Source organism: Chrysemys picta, chromosome 2, assembly GCF_011386835.1.
Source record: "Chrysemys picta bellii isolate R12L10 chromosome 2, ASM1138683v2, whole genome shotgun sequence".
In the NCBI taxonomy this organism is placed as follows: domain Eukaryota; kingdom Metazoa; phylum Chordata; order Testudines; family Emydidae; genus Chrysemys; species Chrysemys picta.
In genome coordinates this window covers 211,204,378-211,226,338 of record NC_088792.1, presented here as the reverse complement: position 1 = coordinate 211,226,338, position 21,961 = coordinate 211,204,378, and the positions used below count along the sequence as shown (strand labels likewise).

The 21,961-nt window shown below is 40.6% G+C and overlaps 1 protein-coding gene across 4 annotated transcripts in view; it reads right to left on the bottom strand.

Annotated features, from left to right (window-relative positions):
• Positions 1-21,961, bottom strand: part of LAMA3 (laminin subunit alpha 3) — a 190,852-nt gene that overhangs the window by 23,704 nt on the left and 145,187 nt on the right. For all 4 annotated transcript variants that reach the window (XM_065585346.1, XM_042854847.2, XM_024099569.3 and 1 more), the window contains 13 exons: positions 20,221-20,327; positions 14,380-14,430; positions 13,869-14,020; positions 13,186-13,296; positions 12,969-13,080; positions 12,314-12,481; positions 10,339-10,535; positions 8,469-8,585; positions 8,039-8,193; positions 6,342-6,483; positions 5,747-5,846; positions 1,160-1,276; positions 883-1,062 (listed from right to left, as the gene is read on the bottom strand). In XM_065585346.1, coding sequence (XP_065441418.1) covers positions 883-1,062; positions 1,160-1,276; positions 5,747-5,846; positions 6,342-6,483; positions 8,039-8,193; positions 8,469-8,585; positions 10,339-10,535; positions 12,314-12,481; positions 12,969-13,080; positions 13,186-13,296; positions 13,869-14,020; positions 14,380-14,430; positions 20,221-20,327 — 1,709 coding nt within the window. The remainder of the gene's footprint in view (positions 1-882; positions 1,063-1,159; positions 1,277-5,746; positions 5,847-6,341; positions 6,484-8,038; positions 8,194-8,468; positions 8,586-10,338; positions 10,536-12,313; positions 12,482-12,968; positions 13,081-13,185; positions 13,297-13,868; positions 14,021-14,379; positions 14,431-20,220; positions 20,328-21,961) is intronic.

The following is a 21,961-nucleotide window of genomic DNA, read 5'->3' as shown; positions in this document are numbered from 1 at the left end:
GAGAGAAAAAAATTATTGGAGGACTGGAAAGGAGGAGAGATACACATGCCAAAAATGCCAATTCTGATAGTCTTTATCACAAGTCTCACAATATTTGGTGTTTCCTTAAAATCCCAGCTCCTGGAGAAAACATTACATGAGAATCTCAGCTTTAATTTTTTTTAAAAAACTAAGTTTTTAACCCTCATGGTTGTGGAGAAAAGCCTGAAAATGTGACACAAGTGCCTAAAGGCTTAAAAGCCAAATAAAAAGAACTCCAAATTTATTATTTTTTAAAATCTCATGGTTTTAAGTCAATCTTGTGGTTTTTGGATGCTAGGGGTTGGCCAAATTTGCTATACATACGGTTGGCTATTGTAATTCTCTTTTCATGTACACTCGTGTAAATCAGGAGTAGCTCCATTGGTGCCAGCAGTTACACTGGAGTAAAACACTTGTAAATAAGCAGAACATCTGGTCCACAGTGTTTCAAACAATGCAGTTGTGCGTACATAAAATACACCATCCAGAAACTCACAATATTTTTCATTGTTATGGTTTAATTATCCACCTTCTCATAACACTATTGTTTTAAAAGCCACCTTCATTCAGATGCACTGTTCTCTTATTATTATTACATCATTAACATGGGGTTAATTTCACATACTCTATTTTATTTTATTCCATCAGACTCAGATTATACAGAGCTAAAAACAAATTCAGCATATAAATTTCTTGGGGCAATGACTATACCTCTTATGTTTGTACAGCACCCTGCACACAGTGGATGCAACCAGAAACAAATAATAATAATTATTATCACTATGTCTACCTGGTTACTCCTACAGAAATTTGAGAGGCATTAAACGGCACTTACTAGCAAACAGCAAGCACAGCACCCACCTGAATTGTTTGCTTCCGTCAAAGCCTTATTGAAGTCAGCACTCTGATTGCTTCCATAGGTGCCCTTTATTTTTTCCACGTCTGCTTTAATTGGGTTCAGTTCACCCAGTACATTTGCAGTGATATCATTGGCATTTTTGACCATGTTCTTTGCACTGGTAATGACGCTGTCTATGTCATCTAAAACACACACACACACACACACACAAAAGTCTACGTAAATACTTTGAACAACGGCAGAATAACACAAAGTAGATGTGCTTAGTAAATGACTGACCTCTGTTTATCCCATTGAGATCATTTTGAAAAGAATCAAGATTCATCAGCAGTCTGTTCTTCTTCCCTTCCACAATACCCAGTCTCTGCTTTATATCTTCAAGAGTTGGACTAATATCTGCAAAACAGTGCACTATGAATCAGCCTGGTAGGTGTTATACAAAGGTGCCCCGGCCATCTGGTGGAATGGCAGCAGCACTCTGCACTGTCACATGAGCATTGGGCACATACCTTTCCCATCCGGTTAAAAAACTTAGGTAGTATTATAGATAGTAACTAGGGGTGAAGATACTCATTCTGCCCCTCAGAGTAGGAAAAAAATAGTGATGAAGGCAGCTTAAGAGAAGGGCACAGATTTTGGGGATACATTATTATGCATATTCAAAACATTATAATTATATATTATGTATATGATGCACAAATAAAAATACAATGTCCCACTCAACTCTCAGTAGAGGCTCCAAGTAGCTGAGTGTGCACAGCAATGCCACCTCCCAAGACCTTCGGCCGCCATGGTAAATCTAGTGATGGTAGCTAGCAAAGATAACTGCTAATGATTGGCACTTCTGGCTCATCAGATGCTTCTACCATCATTAGACTAGGTGAAGAAAATGAAAGAGGAGAAAATCTACTGAATTTCTACCTAAGCAACCACCTGGTGACAATGAACACACTATTTCAACAAAGAAGGCTGCAGAGGAAGCCTGATGGACAAATGAAGAACATTGTGCTTGTGAACTGCAGATGGAAATGTGGTTGTGCAGATCATTTGTGGCCAAGATCAGATCAGATCATAAGTTAGTGCTGGTTTCAATGACGTTGAGCAATCAAAAAAGTGGCAAGAACTAAGGTCTAAAATGTAGACAAACTGAAAGAGACAGATATCAGGAAAAAATACAAAGAAGCCATATGTAAAAACATCATGTCTATGGTGAAAGAAGAAAAGAACATTGAAGAGACATTGAACAGTGTAAAAAAATGGTATTATGGGAGCAGCTGAACAGGTGTTGAGCTACAAGGCCAAAAGAAAAGAAATCAAGATGGATAATGGATGAAATGCTGCAGCTGAGTAACAAGTGTAGGAAGCTGAAGGAGAATAAAAAGGAGGATATAGGATTGTGGCAAGTTATGAGAATGTATGGGGCATCCCTGAGAAATTGATCAAGCTGATGGAAAACATCTACAGCAAGTTGATGAATGCAATAGGCTGATCAGAGAGAGAGAAAAAAGAGAGCAAAGAGAGACAGAAACAATAGGATAAGTAAACAATGTCAAGAAGCAGAATACGCGAAGAAAAATATAACACACAAGATAATAGAACTGAGTGGTACACATGAGTTGAAGATGTCAATGGTGAAAGACAAGTGCGGACAAATAACTGAGGATAACCAAGCAAAGAATAAATGATGGAAAGAATATCTTGAAAATCTGTACAATGTGCAGAACTCCAGAGATGAAACAGTCCTGGAGAAGCTTCCAAGTACACCTAAGGGAGAACAGACGCAGGAATTCTCAGAAGAAGTAGTAAAGATTTCAATAGAAATGTTGAAAAAGAAAAAGTGCCAGGAAGTAACAACATAACAGCAGAGCTGCTGCAAATAGGCAAGAAACACGTGGTAAAAGTGATCCACAAATTACTCAACAAGATTTACAGACAAGAGCAAGTGCCTAGTGAATGGGAGAAAGTGATAATTGTACTGATCTATAAAAAAGGAGACAAGAGTGAATGCAAGAACTACAGAAGAATCAGCTATTGAGTGTGCCAGGAAAAGCATTTATCAAGACATTGCAGAGGAGAATGAAGAGGTATGTGGAAGTGGCACATGCAGATTTAGAATAGGATGAAGTACAATATATCAGCTATTTGTGATAACACAGATACAGAGAAGTACACAGAACACAACTGAACCTGTTACAACAACTTTACAGACTTCAAACAGGCATTTGACAGCATTTGGCAGAAAGGATTGAGGCAAGTTATGAGACTGTATGGCATCCCTGAGATATTGATCAAGCTGATGGAAAGCATCTACAGCAAGTTGATGAGTGCAACAAGAGTAGACAAGAAACAGATGGAATGTTTCAGGACTACAACAGGAATGTCGATACTGCTGTACGGATTGGAGTGCGAGAGTATGAGGAAAGCCAATGAATGCAAGATTTGACTGCAGAAATGAACTTGCTGAGGGAAATACTCAGAGTTTCAAGATTGCAGAAAATAAAAAATGAAGAGATAAGAAAATGGCAAGGGCAAGAAACATTGGATAGATGTGGTGAAGAATGACATAGACCAAAAAAGGTTTAAAGATTACCAATGCTGTGAAGTTGGCACAAGATGGAAATTGATGGAAGGACTTCATTAGGCCCCTTTGTCGTTGTTGAGATGATGGATGGGAATCAAAGATGAGAAGAAGTCATGAAAGAAGGGAATGGAAAATAGGGGTGAAATATTATACTATGACCTATATACTGTAAGATTGTATGCTTGTGTATCTGCTGGGCCACCTGCAATGAATGTATGTGTGCATGTGTCTGTGGACCAAGGATCTCTATAGGATGGGACATCAGAAGTGCTCAAGTGTGTGTGACCATGTTACCCTCTATTGGCTGCATTCCAGAAAGGGTAAATACTCTACTAAACATGTACCATTATGAATGTTTCTCAGGTTACTGCTAGTACAGAATATATTCTTGGATCAAAATAACAGCGCAGAAAGCCTACCTTTGCTTTTTATGAACAGACCTGTCAATATTGTGCAATTTAAGCTATTCAGGGGTTTGGCAAACAGAAGTGCACGGCATAATCCCACAGGCATGTGTGTGAAACGTACGATACCCGATAAAACAAAGGGACAAAAAGCATGTACAATACATGGATCCCGTTTCAGCTTTACTGCAGAATCAGATGTTACACTATAAGGGCAAGAAATGGAGACACCCTCCCTCTGCCTCTCCCAAGGGGAGAGTAGCTTTTGTTTCCATAAGAGCCCCACTGACAACGGCTGCTGAAGGAGTTAATCAGTGCATTCCCTCGCCTCCCCGACCACACCCTTCCTTAGTTAGTGCTGCCCACATTTAGGAGTGCACAGGCCTCCTGGAGCCCCTCTGCAATGGCCAGGTGAATTTAACTCATACTTTATGTCCCAATCTAAAGGATTTTTTTAAAACACTTCTGCACACACCCATAATAATACAAGTAGGTGCATGCTTATAGATCAGTGGCACTGGTCAGTGGATTATATCTATTATATATAACCTTTTTGAGTGACTAGCCCCAAATCTTGCCTTACATTTAAAATATTCAAACAGGAAAAAAAGGTAAGTGTTTTAACCAGATCAAAATGTTCCTACTGTATTAGGATTCTGTTCTTTGAGATGATGCTCAACCAAATGCAAGCAGATGGACAACCTTTCTGAGACATTCAGAGTCCACTAAGCAATACACTAGACAGGGGAAACTGAGGCATAGAGAAGTTACAGTGACTTGCCTAAGGTCACCCAGCAAGCCAGTGACAGAGCCAGGAACTGAGCCAATATCTCCTGAGCCCCAGTCCAGTGTTCTATTCATTAGGCCCCACGGCCTACCCTCCCTGCCTTTCTGGTCAGCGACCAAATCCTATCAATACCACAGTATATTTTACAGTCCCTTTTGTAGCATTCTTGGTTAAAGAGCTCTTATTACAATTTGAAATGTGTTTACAGAACTGCAATGTCCTGGGATTTCCCAAGAAGTATTAAGAACATAAAAATAGCTCTACTGGGTCAGACCAATGGTCATCTAGCTCAGTATCCTGTCTTCCGACAGTGGCCAATCCCAGACACTTCAGAGGGAATGAACACACCACGGCAACTATTGAGTGAACTATCCCATGTCATCCATGTCCAGAATCTGGCGGTCAGAGGCTTAGGGACACCCATAGAAAACCATTTAAAATGACACTTTAGGAATATATTCAATTTTTAATCTATATACAAGATTTAAATTATACTCAATCTCTAGCTTCTATCAGCAGGAGTGTCAGGAAGCCAGGCTTAATATAAACAATGCGTTAGTTTGAGGTAACTAACCAAATTTAGTTCTAAGACTATAAAGCATATAAAATGTAATCGTACTGATTTTGCTGGGTTTAGGCAACTCACTCACCCTATGACCACAGATCTTAATTCTAGATAGCTATATCTTGATGTAAAAACACACTGACTTTTTGCAGTGAAGATAGACCCTTCCACTTCAATGGGAGGTTAAGGCTGAACTGAACAATTTAAGAGCGGGACCGCAGCAAATTGAAAGATAAGGTCTTGTTGTAGAAGAGAATTGTAGAGGAGTGGGCAATGGCAGAATTTGGCATCCCACAGTGTGGACCATGATTGAATTGAAGAATCCACTCCTCACCCTCTTGCAGAAGGAACTTCTAAACCATAGTATCATGTTCCATTATAAAAGGTAAGAATTGAGCTACCCTCTCCTGCTTACAGTTAAGTGTGTGTTACAGTGCTTTGCTAAATCAGAACCATAAACAGTGACTTTTAAATGAGAATTTCTAATACTGTATCAACATTCTTGTTATCATCATGCTTTTTACAGTACCTTGTAATGTCTTTTGTCTCATTTGTGCTTGATTTAATAGATTGCTGCTTTCAGTGTTCAGTCTCCTAGCTTTTCCTGATAGGTCTTCCCTCTCCACAGTCTGGTGATAAAGCACGGTACTGTAAGATTAGTTTTATAATTGAACTCAAAGCAGAAAAACAAATCAGAAGGAGTAAAAATTAATAATCTAATCTAGTTTAAAAAATAAAAGGAACAAATGTTTCCAACAAAAAGAAGACACCCCTCCCTTCACAGTTAGTGCTACTGGTGAAGCCCTGAGTATTACACAGCCCTTTGTCCTTAAAAACAATGTTTGTTCTTAACGGAAAACTGTCTCTTCTGTCATCTTCTTGTCTATGGACCAATATTCAGACATTGGTAGCACCTAAATTGTGACCCATAATGCACATGCAAAACCAACATCTGAATATGAAGAATAGTAATTGTGCCTGCAAAAGAATAATTTCTACGTGCAAATATATGTCTTATATGTGTACAATGAGGCAGGCACGGGTTCAACTTCAGTGCCCAGCTAATTATAAAGATCACCTGTTTGTAACAAAATTACCATCGTTTGACAACATAATGCCCTTACCAGTAAAGCTGAATCAGCTGCATTTACAGCTTTGTTGGCTGCTTCCTCAGCTGCGTTGACGGCATTAATAATATTTTCATAGGCAGTAGCAGCTTCCATGGCACAGTTCACCAACTCATCACTGCTGGCGTTTCTCTTAATTCTGTGGAAAACAGGGTGAAAAATACAACCATGGGCAAAAACTGCAGGCTAAAAAAAGAATGACTTATTTTAACCAGCATTTAATCTAAATATTTGCTAATTAATGCTGATGAAACAAATGCAAATGTTTTACAACAAAAATGGACCAACAGCAAATAGTATTTTGACATAAGGGGCCAGTTCTGGTCTCCAATAACGCTGCTTTACACTAGTCTGGTGCTGCAAAGCAGCATTTAAGTGAAAAGGCTTCCTGGCAATTCCAACAGGACAGTTCAACATGGCCAGCTCTGTGCCACCCCCATCACAGTCCCCGTGTAAGGACAACCTCCAGTTAATCCCCAGCTGCTGGAACAGCCCTTGGGGGGCCACGGACAGCCTAGCATAAGACAGAATCACTTCAGGGCTGCTCTATCTTGCACTGGGAGGCAGCCAAGCAGCCCTGGAATCAGGGAAATGTAAGAGACAAAAACCTTTGTGCTCAATTCACCTGTGCAGTGCCAGGTTGATATTTATGACAATACTGTTTTGCTAACTGAACAAGCTGCACGGACAACTGGAAGTTTTCAAAAAAAGTCTGGACAGCCATCTGTCTTGGGTGGTTTAGACACAACAAATCCTACATCTTGGCAGGAGTTAGACTAGATGATCCTTGCAGTCCCTTCTAACCCTATGACTCTATAAGTCTATGTTCTATGATTCTAACTAGCCAAAATCTCACAACCGAATTTTTGAGCAAAGTCATTTCCATCCAGATGGCATGTTATGGAGGTTACTTTACTTTTGGGGAGTTTTCTTGTTAGTATTAGGGCTACGTGAAAGTTATTTGCAAAGAAACAAAATAGAGTTCTGTCCTTTTTTGCTTCTTTAATACATATACAGAAGGTCTCAAAAACTTTATTTATTTTAAGGGTCTCTCCCTTCCCTATCTATACTTTACCTTAGAAATATCAAGTATATCAAGTGTTTTGCCCTGACTTTCCTGGAGGATTTGTTGGAGCACCAGAAAATTAGTGTGAACTTTTACTGTGAGCAAATAAAGGGACAGAGGTGAAGATTCTTCAACAAAGAAAAAACTTTTCTCCCAACCGTATGTCAGGCACTGGAGTTAAACAGATATCAATAAAATCAAGCAAAAGGAAAAAAGGCATTTTAAAAAGTTTGACTAAAAATGCCTAAAATTTCCTTCCTTTCTCAATATTCAGGTTTGACTCCTTTGATGCTTATGACCACCCCATTATAATTTATTTGTATTGTGGTGATAGCCCATGACCCAATCACAATCAGGCCTTATTTGTGCCAGATACTGCACTCAAGTTCCCAGGACCCTGAAAGAGTCTTTCAGGAAAAAGAGACCAAGACTTAAGACTTAAATGTCTAAGACAAAAAGCAAGCAGAAAAAAGAAAACTTTACACACCACAAAGCAGCAAAAGGAAGGACAAACCCATTTTTTTCTATCTTTACAGGTCACTTTAAAGGGAAGTGAAATTATGCACAGTACATTACAATATTGTACATCATGTACTTGAACCGTTCATTTACAGAAATTAGAACATACTCAGCCAGTTGTCTTGCCAGGTCTTGCAAAATCTTGGCATGCTCCTCTGCCCTCACCACCAGTGGCTCTTTGCTGGCTGATAAGGAAAGGTCCTTCAGTTTTTCATTCAAGTCCTTCCTTGCGCCATCTAGTTTGGCAGCTAGATTTTCATATTCCTGTGGTTTTATAAAGAGAAATCTTATTTTTATTTCCACATATTACAAAGTGTCTGATAGTCAGCACTTCGCCCTTAGTCTTGCATGTGAAGTAATCCCCATTTCCTTGCACAGATGTGTAGAGCAAGGGAAAAAAGAAAACCCCTTTTCACAGACTGCAGTTAATCGATCACATTATAATCTATCCCATTATATTTTTACTTCAGTTAGAATGATGTAAGTTTTTACTCAGTATTTTTTTAATTTAAAATGTCACACATTTTGATTAACTATACCTCTTTGCTCTTCTGCAGTAATCCAAGTATGCTGTTAGTCTGGGACAAGGAAGATTGGGCAGAGTTGAGATGAACCAAGACATCGTTCTGTTGTTTATTCATCACTTCAATTTGTTTCTAAGGAAAATTGGAGGGTTGAAAAGCATGTGGTCAGTTCAGCTATTAGGGATGGGGGGAAATCAAATGATCATCTAGCCAAGCTAGTTAGCAGCAGCATTTCCAAAGCTCTCGTTGCTGTATTATCTAGGTGCCTTTTGGGGATCTAATGACTTACTGATATTCACAGGTATTTGGGGAAATTTATATTAGCACAGCCCAGTTCGTCAAGCCAAGCGAGGAGCCGACTGGAGCTTTGTTTGCCTATCAGTGTATAGACATAGCTAGAGAAGCCCTAATCAACTCCTCACACTGCCTTGAAGCATTGACATCCTGGGCCTCTCTCCTCTCAACCCTGGAGGATATAAAAACAAGAAACCCAATAGTGACCTAGTCCCCCTCTCCCAAACCTTCTGGAAGACTGAAACCATCTCCAAGTTGGACTCCCTCTTTGGGTCTTACCAGTGAGGGAAAGGGAAGGCTTTCCAGCTTGCCCTCTCTGGAAAGCTATCAGGGGAGAATGAATGAAGATGCTTGGTTCCAGCATCTCCTGCTCAGTGGAGGGATCAGGGGGGAGAAGAGTCCTACAGCAGCAAGTACAATGGCCCTGGGGTTGTGGCAGGACAATGCACATCATAATCACAGCCACATGGTATTTGTATCCAAGTGTGTGTAAGTCATCCCAATAGTAGGGTCTGCAATCAACCCATCTGCCCCTCTATCTATCTTATCAAATTTAATCTTATCACAAATACACAAACATTTTAACTGGTGGCAGAGGCAAAGGCAAAAATGGATTAATGATCTGAGCAGATACATCCACCATTTAAGACAGTCTGTACATATTTTTAGCTGTATTATTAGAGGTGATGCCTTACACTGACATGTAATATACTGAACAATTGTAATGTACAGTTGACAGTAGTGATTCTACTGTCCAAGAAGTGCTAACAAAATAGCTGAAAACTTAGCTTTGATAAAACAATGCAGTGTCCTTTGAATCAGAAATACTATTTGTTTAAGAGAATACAGGCTATAGTGTGCTTACATTCCTTGCATTAATTCCATGTCCGACTAGTTCCGTTTATTCATTATAACATCTACAAGAGTTCGGGGGCTTATTAAATATGTGAAAAGTCTAACTTACTTTTTGCTGCGTTAGGCATCATCACAAACAGTGCTGCAGCATTTCTGACGAGGCATGATGGCAGGCAGCGCTTATTTATCAATAATTAATAACTAGCACTATTTAGTGATTTTCATCCACAGATATCAAAGCAGGTTAACAACAGTGGCTAAGCATCATTATTCCCATTTTACAGGGCAATGGAGGCTCAGAGAGGTTAAGAGACAAGCTAAGAACCATACAACAAGACAGTGGCAGAGTCAGGAACTGAGCCTAGAGCTCCTGACTCTTTGTCCTGTGCTCAGTTTACTACATTCACAGGAGACAAAATGAATAATTATAGCTGAAGATGGAAATACTCGGAGCAGAGAGTATCCAGATTCTCATTTATACTAAATCCCCTCTACACCACTTTGGTTGTATGAAGGGGCCTTTAAGTGGGATTTAAGTGGGAAGGGGCCTTTAAGTAGGACAGTTGACACCCATTTTGAGACCTCTTTGCACTGCTAGAGAGGTGGAAAGAGACATTAGTGCAAATGGGAATCAAGCTCAGAATGAATAGAATTTGACTTTACAAGAAGGCCAAAAGTAAGACAGAAATATTTCCTTCCATCTAATAAGTCCAGTTTTTTTTAAAAGTGCCATTACCTTAATGTTTTCCAAGAGCACTCCATTATCTTTGTTTAAGTTTTCAGCCTGCTTCGTTTGGCCCGTTGCTTCATTCAGAGCTTCACGAAGGTCATTGAGTTTGGATTCATATTCGTTTAATGAATCTCTTATAGTTTTAACAACTCCATGGTTTTCTTGCTGGTGCTTTTGTAGCTCATTCCTAACACGCTCCAGCACTGCAAGATTAGAATTGAAAAAGATTCGCAGAAGCAAAACAAAATTAACTTTACCCTGTGGGGTTCTGCCTTTAGGATTAAATAGCCCAGGCTTCTGAGATGCTGAGTATTCTCAACAAATGTAGTTTCAGTGTGTGTCATGGGCATCTCATCCCATCAGTGATAAATGTGCTGCTTTTGGGATCCAGAATACTATGGATAATTTAACATGACAAATCAGCTCTAAATGAAATATGGTTGAAGGTGAACTTTTGGAAATACTAGATTAAAAAAAAAAACATTAATCTAATCCAGCTTCATCACCAAAGAAGGCCAGGGTGAAACTGGGTGAAGCCATCAGCTCCAAAAGTGCAAAAAGTCTAAATCTATATTTAAGTAATGCTGAAGCTGTGCCACAAACTGGGGCTTTACGATCTACTCTACCCCCAGTGATGGATGAGTTACATGACTGACTCCTATGTAGCACTGAGAGGACATTGTCATGGTTAAGTCAAGCAGCAGGCCAAATTTTCGCCCAAGGTGCATCTATGATACAGTGTAACCAGGAGTTTAGTAGGGCACCTCAGCAGTCACTTGGTTCCAATCTTGGAGAGAAAACCCCTCCGAAGGAGGCTATGTCTACCTTTCTTCTCCATTGTACCTCCTTCTTAGCAGAGGAGTGTGTGACCCTGCCTTCCCACCTGTTAATTCGAGCAATCTGAAGAATGTTATCAAGGGAGAATGGGTTTTTCCTTATGTCCCAGTAGATATGGCAGAAGGTGGGGTGGGAGGTATTCCCACCCAGCAGTGTGACATATGGGATCTTATGGGCCACACACAACTCAGAAATAGAGCCGTCAGCCATGGAGAGAATGGATCTGTTAGGCCAAAGACTTCCTATCATGGCAGAGGGAAATACGGTCACAGATGGAATTCTGTGCCCCTATTACATAATTTTTGTCTACAACCTTAGATACTGTATGTAGGTGCAGCATGCTCTGCTCAGATGCACGACATTGTGTATGCCAGACAAATAGATTTCATGGAAATCATGTATGTACAGTTTGTGCAGTGAATGACATAAGGAATCCTGCTGAGCCCTACCTCACTCAAAGCCTGATCCAGCACCCACTGAAGGCTATGAGAGACTTTCCGTTGATTTCAGTGGGGCTTGAATTTGGTTTTACTGCACACATAAAAAAGTTGCCAAAAGTACATATGCTATTATATTGGATTATACTATTTCAGAAATAACATACGGTCATATAATAGACCATATTATAATATGGAAGCACATGGAGAGGACACCAGACTGGGGTGTAACCTTAACTTTTGTACTTCTTGACCCTTGAGTGCTCAACTATACTGCTTTAATAGTTTCTTAATGTAGATTTTTTATGGACTATCTACACACTATATTATTGTATATAATTTATGTTTACACTGTTTCTGTGCTTTATAATTAGCTAGTGGATATATGAATATAGGACTTTTTCATTTAGATTCATTTAGAGATCAAATAATGCATTAGAAAGCAGACATCAAGACACTATTTCAATTTTTCCCCAATTTAACTTCTTTCATGATTACATTAAACGTTCTTAACCTCCTTCAGAATCACTATGTTCACTTGAACAAAAGCTGATGACTGAAATACACTGCAAAAGTGAGATCAGATGCTGAAATTCCATATCACTCCCTGAGCGTCATCATTTGTAGTTTCTTGTTTCAGACATAAGATTTGAACATTTTAAACTAAGCAGAATAATGAGCTAAGAGCTCAAGAAGGACCCCCTTACAGAGTTGAGCTTCTCTTCTCTCCCTCTCTGCATCTATTTGCAGTTGTACAAAGTTGCGTTTTCGCATCTCTCTCATCATCTGTTCTGCTTCAGCCAGTTCCTTGGCAGCATCCCCCACGGGCAATCTGTTGCCTTCTCCATTGGTGCCAGCTATCTGTTCCACGAGCACTGAAAAAAGGAAATACCACATTCAAAGAGAGTAGATACTTAGATTTACACAAGGGAGACAAATCCCAGAGCAGCTCTTCTTTTTAAGCACATAAAGTCCAATCTGGCCTTCATTACTGAGGGCTTGTCTACACAGACACTTTGTCCGTGGCAAGCTGGAGTGTAAATCTACCCTCACCTAGCCTGCCATGAACTAAGTTTCTGTGTATACCCAGCTGTACTTTGAAATGGGAGTAGATTAAAGTGTACTAAGGAACTTTTAGTGAGACAAATTTAGGTTAATTAAACTGAAATTTATCAACAGTAATGCCACTGAAGCTAGTTGAATTGCACCAGGTTTGAAGTATGCCCATTGTGTCTAACTTTTTATTTTATAAAGTTGATTTCTGAACTCTTCTCAAATTTCAGAAGTTAATTAAAATATTGTATGTATGGTGATGAGATTTTATAAAATAAAACATCACATAACAATAGAAATCACCCTTACCCTGAATATTGATGATGACAGTTTGTATTTTTGAAACCAAATCTTTTCCTTTTTGATTAGTCTGACCAAAATTATTAAATAATGTCTCGGCTTTCCTGTAATTCATTTCAACCTAACAAGAGGGGAAAAACAGACAATTAGAGATAGCACAGAGCAGACAAATTAATATTTTGTTATAAAAAGAGATGATTATTTTTACTTTGTTTTAGTAAGTCACCTTTTCTTGTAGCGCATTTACATCCTGATTAAGATTGATCAGGTCTGTCTCCAGCTCATCTACCTTTGAGCCCTGATTCAGAACAGTTGAACGATAACTGTTCAACAAGATCTGAAAATAAAGAAAAAACGTGTACATGACTGAACCAAATCTACCACCTAGAGACAGTATGGAACTGGAGCACAAGGACTGTATTTCTTCTAAAAAGTTAAAATACATTGGGCCAGATCGTCATCTGGAATAAAGATCAGGATTGCTTCATTAATTTCACAGGTGACCAATTTACACCAGCTGGTCCGTTGAATCCAATGTATTCCCCCAGCAATGAGGGGATCTCAACTGAAGAATTAACTGGGTGAGTGGTGCAGAATATAAACTGCCTGAAAGTTGTAGGACTGCAGGAAGGTCTGGACGGCATAGCCCACAAAGTGAATTGGGATGGCCTAGGAGGGGGAGGGGCCACTGATGTTTTTAAGAACCCCATCTGGACCTCAGAGCAGCCCTCCCACAGTGTAACCCCCAGGGAAAAGTAGCCATGTATTGTGGAGTCAGCAGTTTGTCTATGTTTGCTTGCACTCCACGTTGACACAAACTGACATGAAATTCTAGTGTTCAGATGCTAGTCTACACATCAGCTGAAATCTATTCCTTGAGGCTTTTTTTTTTGGTTGAAGGTCACTTACTTTTAACTCCTTGGTGCGTGTTTCCAAATGCCTCATCTGTCCCAGTGTGTGGGTGCTTGCATTGACGTTTTGCAGCTGAGACTTAATCAACCGAAGCTCGTCACCCATTGTGCTCAAATCTTTCAGCAAAGTAATTACACAACTATCACAAGCTGAAAGGGAAATACCACAAGCAAAGGAAAACAATGAGAATCATTGCTATTTTGTGCAGAGAACATTTCAGTGGTCACAGTGAATGTAATGGAAGCCCTTTGATACTCTGTCACCAGGCACTACATGCATAACAAATGCAACAGCAAAGGTCACAGTACTGAAAGTGACTAAATCCAGAAATAAGGACGCCCACCGGACTCTCTTCTTGTCTGGCATTTTCGCCCTATAACGTTTTTTCCCCATCTCTAAGTGCTTGGCTGATTCTTGTTTGAACTGGTTCATGGTTACTGCCATTATTGTTGCCTTTTCTAGTTTGTCTTCTTTCAAACAATCATCAGTACACCATGTTATTACCTACCATCGCAATCTTCATCGGGATCCACATCTTTTGGATCTTGGTTTAAGCATTCTGAAATCAGATAAATACAATCAGTAACCAAGACATTGTTATTAAGATTTTGTTATATTAATTTTTGTCTTTGTAAAAAATAATTTTAAACTTTGCACTCTAGGCCAGGGGTCAGCAACCTTTCAGAAGTGGTATGCCAAGTCTTCATTTATTCACTCTAATTTAAGGTTTCGCGTGCCAGTAATACATTTTAACATTTTTAGACGATCTCTTTCTATAAATCTATAATATATAACTAAACTATTGTTGTATGTAAAGTAAATAAGGTTTTTAAAATGTTTAAGAAGCTTCATTTAAAATTACATTAAAATGCAGAGCCGCCCAGACCGGTGGCCAGGACCCAGACAGTGTGAGTGCCATTTGTAGTAAGAGGAGGCCCTGAGACATAAATCCTTGTATCAGAGGCCCGGTATGAGGCCTAAGGCATGAACTAAAGTAATGGTCAAGACTTTGCTAACATAAAGCAAAGTTAAGCTGTGAGCCAGAGGCAGGCCCTGCTCACAGAAGCCGGCAAGGAAAGGGCTGATGCTGCAAAAAGAAACATACCTAAAAGGTACTGGACACCAGATATCAGAACATTCGGATACTTGCACATTCCACACAAATAACAAGGAACAGGCTGACCCATCCCAATGACAGGGCCAAAAGGGTAATATGATGGATAGAGTTGTTTTGTTCAAACCAACATGTACAAGATGAAAGGCTGCACCTTACTACGTAAAGGGGTTGTACCTTGCTACATAGAGGGGTTGCACCTCAATACGTCAGGAGTGATGTGTAATCTGTTTGTACCTGTGTATAAGAATGCATCCCTGAGTGGATATTTTTGTCCTGCCTAGGGGCCAGTGGAAAGTCCTGCCACTGACTGAACTGAGTCCATTGTCAAGGGAGCACATATGTACTGGCTAGCCGCACCTTAGCAGCACCTTGGACTTCGTTTGCCCGGGAGCTGGAGACTGTGCATCTCTAAAGGCAATAAACCTGCCCGACGTGCCTTCGTACCTTACTAGAGTCTGTGGTCATCGGGGGTTCTCTTGGGATCTGCTGTGTCAGCTATCTGTGCAGAGCTGGGGCAGCACACAGAGGGAACACACGCACGCAGCCGATTGGTATCAACATTGAACAGAGCAGCGCACCACACCGGTAGCATCTGACAACACCACTGAAAATCAGCTTGCATACCGCCTTTGTCATGCGTGCCATAGATTGCCAACCCCTGCTCTAGGCCATTAAAATGTGTGGGCAGACTCTGCAAATCTGTTTTTCAAGGATAAATAATTTGCATGTTATAGGAGCCGAAGAGCCAGATTCATTCAATCGGTGTAGAGCAGGGGTCGGCAACGTTCGGCACGCGGCTCGCCAGGGTAAGCACCCTGGCGGGCCAGGCCAGTTTTATTTACCTGCTGACGCGGCAGGTTCGGCCGATCGCGGCCGTGGTTCACCATCCCGGGCCAATTGGTGAACCGCGGCCAGTGGGGGCCGCGATCGGCCGAACCTGCCGCGTCAGCAGGTAAATAAAACTGGCCCGGCCCGCCAGGGTGCTTACCCTGGAGAGCCGCGTGCCAAACGTTGCCGACCCCTGGTGGAGAGCATTGTGCAGCATGCCCAGTTATGGAAAGTTTGCCAGTGTGTGTGTGTTGTGGTGGCACAAGGCTCCTTCAGTCTCAACCGTACCAGGGGGCTTGCAGGCAAAGTGGGCCGTGCTGCTGAGAGATGGGACATGGCCAGAAAGGTAAGAGATGTTTTGGTGGGGCTCCTATGGAGCACCCTAGAGAATTTAAAGCTGCTCTTCTTCAGTGGAACCCCAGAAGAAGGGGAGTTTTCACACAACTCTGCCCTACCTTGGGGGTGATTCCCCCAGCAATTTGCAATTTCATGTGCTACAGAGGGATGAATGTGCACGTACCACATACTTTAAAATGAGAAGTTTTCAATGATCTTTACTAAGACTGTCAGAATAAAGATCCTCTAAACTTGGTATGCTATCCATGCTGGGAAAAGAGTAAAATAGAAATCATTCACTCCTGATGCTGATTTGTAGCCACAGAATTCACCTGACCTTTGTGGATCTATGCTGAAAAGCAACTCGGTGAGAATGGCGTTGTAGGGCTCCAGGTTTATCATTTCACCATTAATTTCTATTAAAAATGTGCTAACACTTCAAAAATAAATATATATATTTTATCTAATCATCAGATCTGCAACTCAACCTAGGATTTGAGAGTCAAGGGCGTACACAGGCATGACTGCAGATGTTACCCAGGAAACCATTTTGTTGATGATTCACAGGTAGGAAGAGAATCCAATTCACCATCTCTTAGCTAAACTGGCTCTTCGATGCTTAATGGGTGTGAAACGTGACAAAAAAATTTTTGTCACAAAGAGAGAAAATATGACACAAATATCTATGTACAATATACACACACAAGGAAAAGATCTGTGGTGTAAGATGATGTCATTTTTACACGGTCACTTTTAAGAGTAGAACCAGGTTATAAGCCCCAGTTCAGGAAAACAGCATGCTTAAATGTTTACCTGACATGAAGCTTTAGTGATCTGTAAAATCACAAGGCAGCTGTACTTTTATAACACAGCTGTTCACTTAAATCTTGAAGTTTTACCCAATGAAAATAATTCAGGTATTTTCTCCTGGTTGACATGGGGATATGGTTGAGTTTGTACCTATGCCCTCAATAGGCCAGTGCTGGACCTCATGTGAAATTAAAGGGATTTAGAAGTATCCAGGATGTCTTTTCATTATTTTTCCTCTCCACAAAAAAACATGGACCACAATTAAGTTTACATAGTAAAATACAGGCAATAAATGAGACAAGGGTTCTTTAAGCTGATCACTAAGGGTTTACTGTGAGGTGCTAATGCCGTCAATTCCTGTTGAAATCTAAGGGAATTGAGGGCACCCTATACCTTGAAGGAGGCACTTAGGACTGGGCTCCCTGCTGCCAAGAGTCAATGACAACTTTCTATGTGCCAGACTACAATGTTAAAGTAGTCTACTTTCTCCTTCACCATTTGCATCTTAGATCACTGGTAAGTTCAATTGATTGGTAATGGACACTTCACCAATGTCAGAGGGGAGACAGGAGTCACAAGGGAACTACTGCAAGAGAAGGATGGAATTTATTCTGAATACAGACACACTTGCACTCCTGCAGTGTATTATCCAGCCACCACTAGAGATATTCCAAGCAGTCTCCAAGAAATGAAAATTAAGTATGACTTTTATTACAGTCTCTGGCCCAATTACAGTAGTCAAAAAAAAGAAAGATGAAATTAAAGAGTTTTACAGCAAAGTGCAGAATGTCACTCACATAACAACCTGCCAAAACATGCTGTGCTGCTGATCGCGGGGGATTTTAATGCCAATGTGGAGAAAGAGGTGGCTGATCAGAATATAATGGCAGAGAGAAACTGAAAACAAACTGAGTCACTGAATTCTGCTCTAAGAATTAACTTGTCCTCACAAACTCTTACTTTGGAATGAGAGCTGGAAAAAGGATAAATGCTCTTCAGATCAGCGCCATCAAAAACATAAGCCTAATAAAGTGGCATTACTGTAATGACGAAATGGAAAACCAGCATTAGCTAACAAAAAATTCCACCAGGTGCTAACAGCAACTCAGATTACCGGCTGTTTCTGTAATGTCTTAGACCAGAACCAACAAATAAACCAGTCATCTCAGCCACTCAGATAACAACCTGAGCAACACTGGAGAGAAGCAAACAGTGGGAAACTCAGTAGTCACTGGTTTGAAACATTGCTAAAATGTGAGAAGGAAAAGTTGCTTTGGGGAGAAAATGAAGTGTGAGTTCATTGACATCAGAGAGAAGTCAATGAGGAATGAAAATAAGGTAGAATCAAAGATCTCATCAAGAACAAAGCCCTACTTTCTATGAACAGGTACCAGTGTCCCAAAGGCAGAAGTAAATAAGGGCTGGAAGGCATAAGATCAAATCCTTTATTCCACAATGGTAATGGATAAAGCAAACATCATACACAGATGTGGTAAAATGTTCAAAAATACCTAGGCAATTTAGGATTCTGAGTCCCATTTTCAAGGTCCTTAGGGAGCTGGAACTTAAATCTCATTGACCTTCACTGAGACATAGGCTCCCAAAAGCCAGATTTACAAAGGCAGAGCCCTGCGTGGATACAAATTTATATCCACGGATATAAATCGGTATCCGTGGAACTGCAGGGCTCTCCCGGGAACCGCAGCAGTGAAAGGAGCAGAATGTGGGGCCGCCGCTCGCAGAAGTCAGTGCCCCACGCTGGCAGCTCCTCTGGCATGGCTGTACCGCCCCAAACAGGGGATGCAGACAGCTGCATGGAAGGGACTGGGGCAGGGCTGGGGGCAGTACAGCTGCGCCAGAGGAGCTGCCGGCATGGGACGCTGACTCCTGGGAGTGGCAGCCCCACGTTCTGCTCCTTTCGCCGCTGCGGTTTCCAGGAGAGCCCTGCGGTTCCGCAGATACCGATTTATAGCTGCGGATACCCGCATCCGTGGGTATAAATGTGTATTTGCTCAGGGCTCTATAGATAGGTGCCTAGTGGGACATACAAAAATGCCCAAGAAATGAGCTAGGGGCCTAATTGACTTTCAAATACCTAAATACCTTTGTAAATCTGTCCTTTAGCAGCTTGTGCCTCATTGACAGTCAGGATCTTAAATCTCACTAAGTGTCAAAGTCACTTGAAAATGGGACTTAGTCACTTTTGAAAATTTTACCCATTATCTATTTGAAATATGTTGACTTTGAGTAGCATGTGCTGTGAAGTTCACAACCACAGTACTAGAAATGAAGTTTCCTGTGTCTGTGGCCACACTGTGCTCTTTCTCATGTCCAGAAAGCAAACATGTGAGGAAAAAATGTCCAGGGACAAGTAAGTCCCACCCCTAAGATGTCTTTTGAAGGTTCTTTGTTCAATTTGTATTGCTTTTGTGTGTATTTCTATCTTATTTAGGGCCAGGTTTTCCTCTCAGCTATACTAGTGAAACTCCACTTAAGGTAGCAGGGATGTCTTCAGTGCAATTACATCAGTGTAGCTGACACAGGAAGATTTGGCCCTCACTTTACCTCTTCTTTAGTTCACATATAACTCATAAGTACTAAACAAGACTGCACATTGTTTAAAAAAACAGCCTATTTCCTGAAAGAGACAGATGTCTAAGACACTAGGAGAAGTTGTGTTTGTGCATATCAGGGCACAATTTGCCCAAAGTATGACATAAAACATCATTTGATCATGGCAGGTACACTCTGAAGTTACAACTATTCTGTCCTAGGTACATTTAATGAAGGCAAATTAGGACTACTCCATGACATATGCTTCATAAGTTTATATACAGCATGGCAAGATCTGGCTTTGAGGTTGTCAAAAGAGGTTCAATAATGTACTCAACCATCCCTTTGGTGTGGGATGCAGAAACAGATCATCAATAGCGTTAAGAATTCAAAACTTAACTGCTATTAAATATGAACTATATTCCTCATAGGTTTTCAAAGAATATCAGGGTTGGAAGGGACCTCAGGAGGTCATCTAGTCCAACCCCCTGCTCAAAGCAGGACTAATCCCCAGACAAATTTTTACCCCAGTTCCCTAAATGGCCCCCTCAAGGATTAAACTCACAACCCTGGGTTTAGCAGGCCAATGCTCAAACCACTGAGCTATCCCTCCTCCCTTACATGCCATTGTATCAAAACTCTTCCATTCCTTCATTGAAAGACAGACATTAGTATTCAACAAATTGTCTGTCTACCCTTACATACCTCCAGTAAGACGATCACAGCTAACCAGCTGACCATTATTATTACAATTACACTTCAGACAGTAACCTCCATATTTTAGCGGATTCCCAAAATATCCCGGAGCGCAGCTAGACAAAAGAAATATAGATACGTTATTAAATACTTGAAATTGCTTCCATCCCTTTTCTAAGATATATTTTCATTTAATAAAATCCTAGCCTTCCTTATAAACATAAAATTATAAAATTTTATATATAAAATTACAAAAGTATATAACATTTTTTGGGAGCTATGCCTGCAAATCATGTTGCCTGGTATTGTGATCCTGTCAGATCTCATGTGCCAAACAGAATCGCGTTGAACAGGAAACCTGCAAGTAGGAGCTAAAGGAAATGGTGCCAGTGATTCACAAAGGTGTACCCTTCCTTCTGATCAGGCCGCCCAGAGGATTCAGGGGTCCTGAGGCAAAGCAATTTTGGGGGTCCCTTCCATAAAAAAAAGTTGCAATACTATAGAATACTATATTCTCGTGGGGGCCCCTGTGGGCCCAGGGCTTGGGGCAAATTGCCCCACTTGTCCCCCCACTCTGGGCAGCCCTGCTTCTGATTCAGCACTGAACCAAGGCTACAGCATGCTGTTAAGGGACACTATGCAGCTGGTGGTGCTGTCTTTCAGGTGAGACATCACAATTTCTTGGCTACTTGTAATTAAAGATTCTTTGGCACCATTTGTAAGAGATGGGGTGCTAGTCCGTGTGTGCTGGTCAGATTCCAACTCAGACAATTACAGTCTGCAAACTTAAATTCCCCCAGCACTTTAAACTGAATAAGATATTCTTCACTTCCTATTTTAAATTGTTGTGTAGTTTGTGCTACTAAACTACTGCAGTGTTTTAACCCAGAAGTGTCTGCAGTAAGACACACTGGGCTCATTTAGGATGAAGGGCAATATGTAGATGTAACATGATCACCATCGAGTTGCAAACACTATTCAGAGAAGTGTGCACATTCCTTCTAAATCATTGAAGATGAAAGGTGAAGTAAACAAACTAATGCATAAGAAGAAAAGGGAAAATGTTTTCCAACTGGAAACAGAACAAAATAAGTGGGGCTATTATTGTTATTACAACGAATGGTACACACAATAAGACTATTCAAAGTGGTTGACTGCTCCTTTTGATAAGATCAGTATATACCAGTTATATATGCTAAAGACAAATTATTCATTTATTTCTGTTGTCTATAGTGTGTATAAGTTACTCCCAGCTGTGCAATTAGTACAGTACCCAGCACACTATATATACAGACAAGATTAGGGTATGGAACAGCTTCCATATGAGGAGAGATTTAAAGACTGGGACTTTACAGCTTGGAAAAGAGATGACTAATGAGGGATCTGATAAAGGTCTATTAAATCTTGATTGGTGTGGCGAAAGTAAATAAGGAAATATTATTTACTCCTTCACATAACACAGGAACTAGGGGTCACTGAATGAAATTAATCGGCAGCAGGTTTAAAAAAAAACCAAAAGGAAGTATTTCTTCACACAATGCACAGTCAACTTGTGGAACTCTTTGCCAGGGAATGTTGTGAAGGCCAAAACTACATGGTTAAAAAAAAAACTAGATAAGTTCATGGAGGATAGGTCCATCAATGGCTATTTGCCAGGATGGGCAGGGGTACACTACCACACTCTGAGGGCAGGTCTTCACTACGGGGGGGGGGGTCGATTTAAGATACGCAAATTCAGCTACGCGAATAG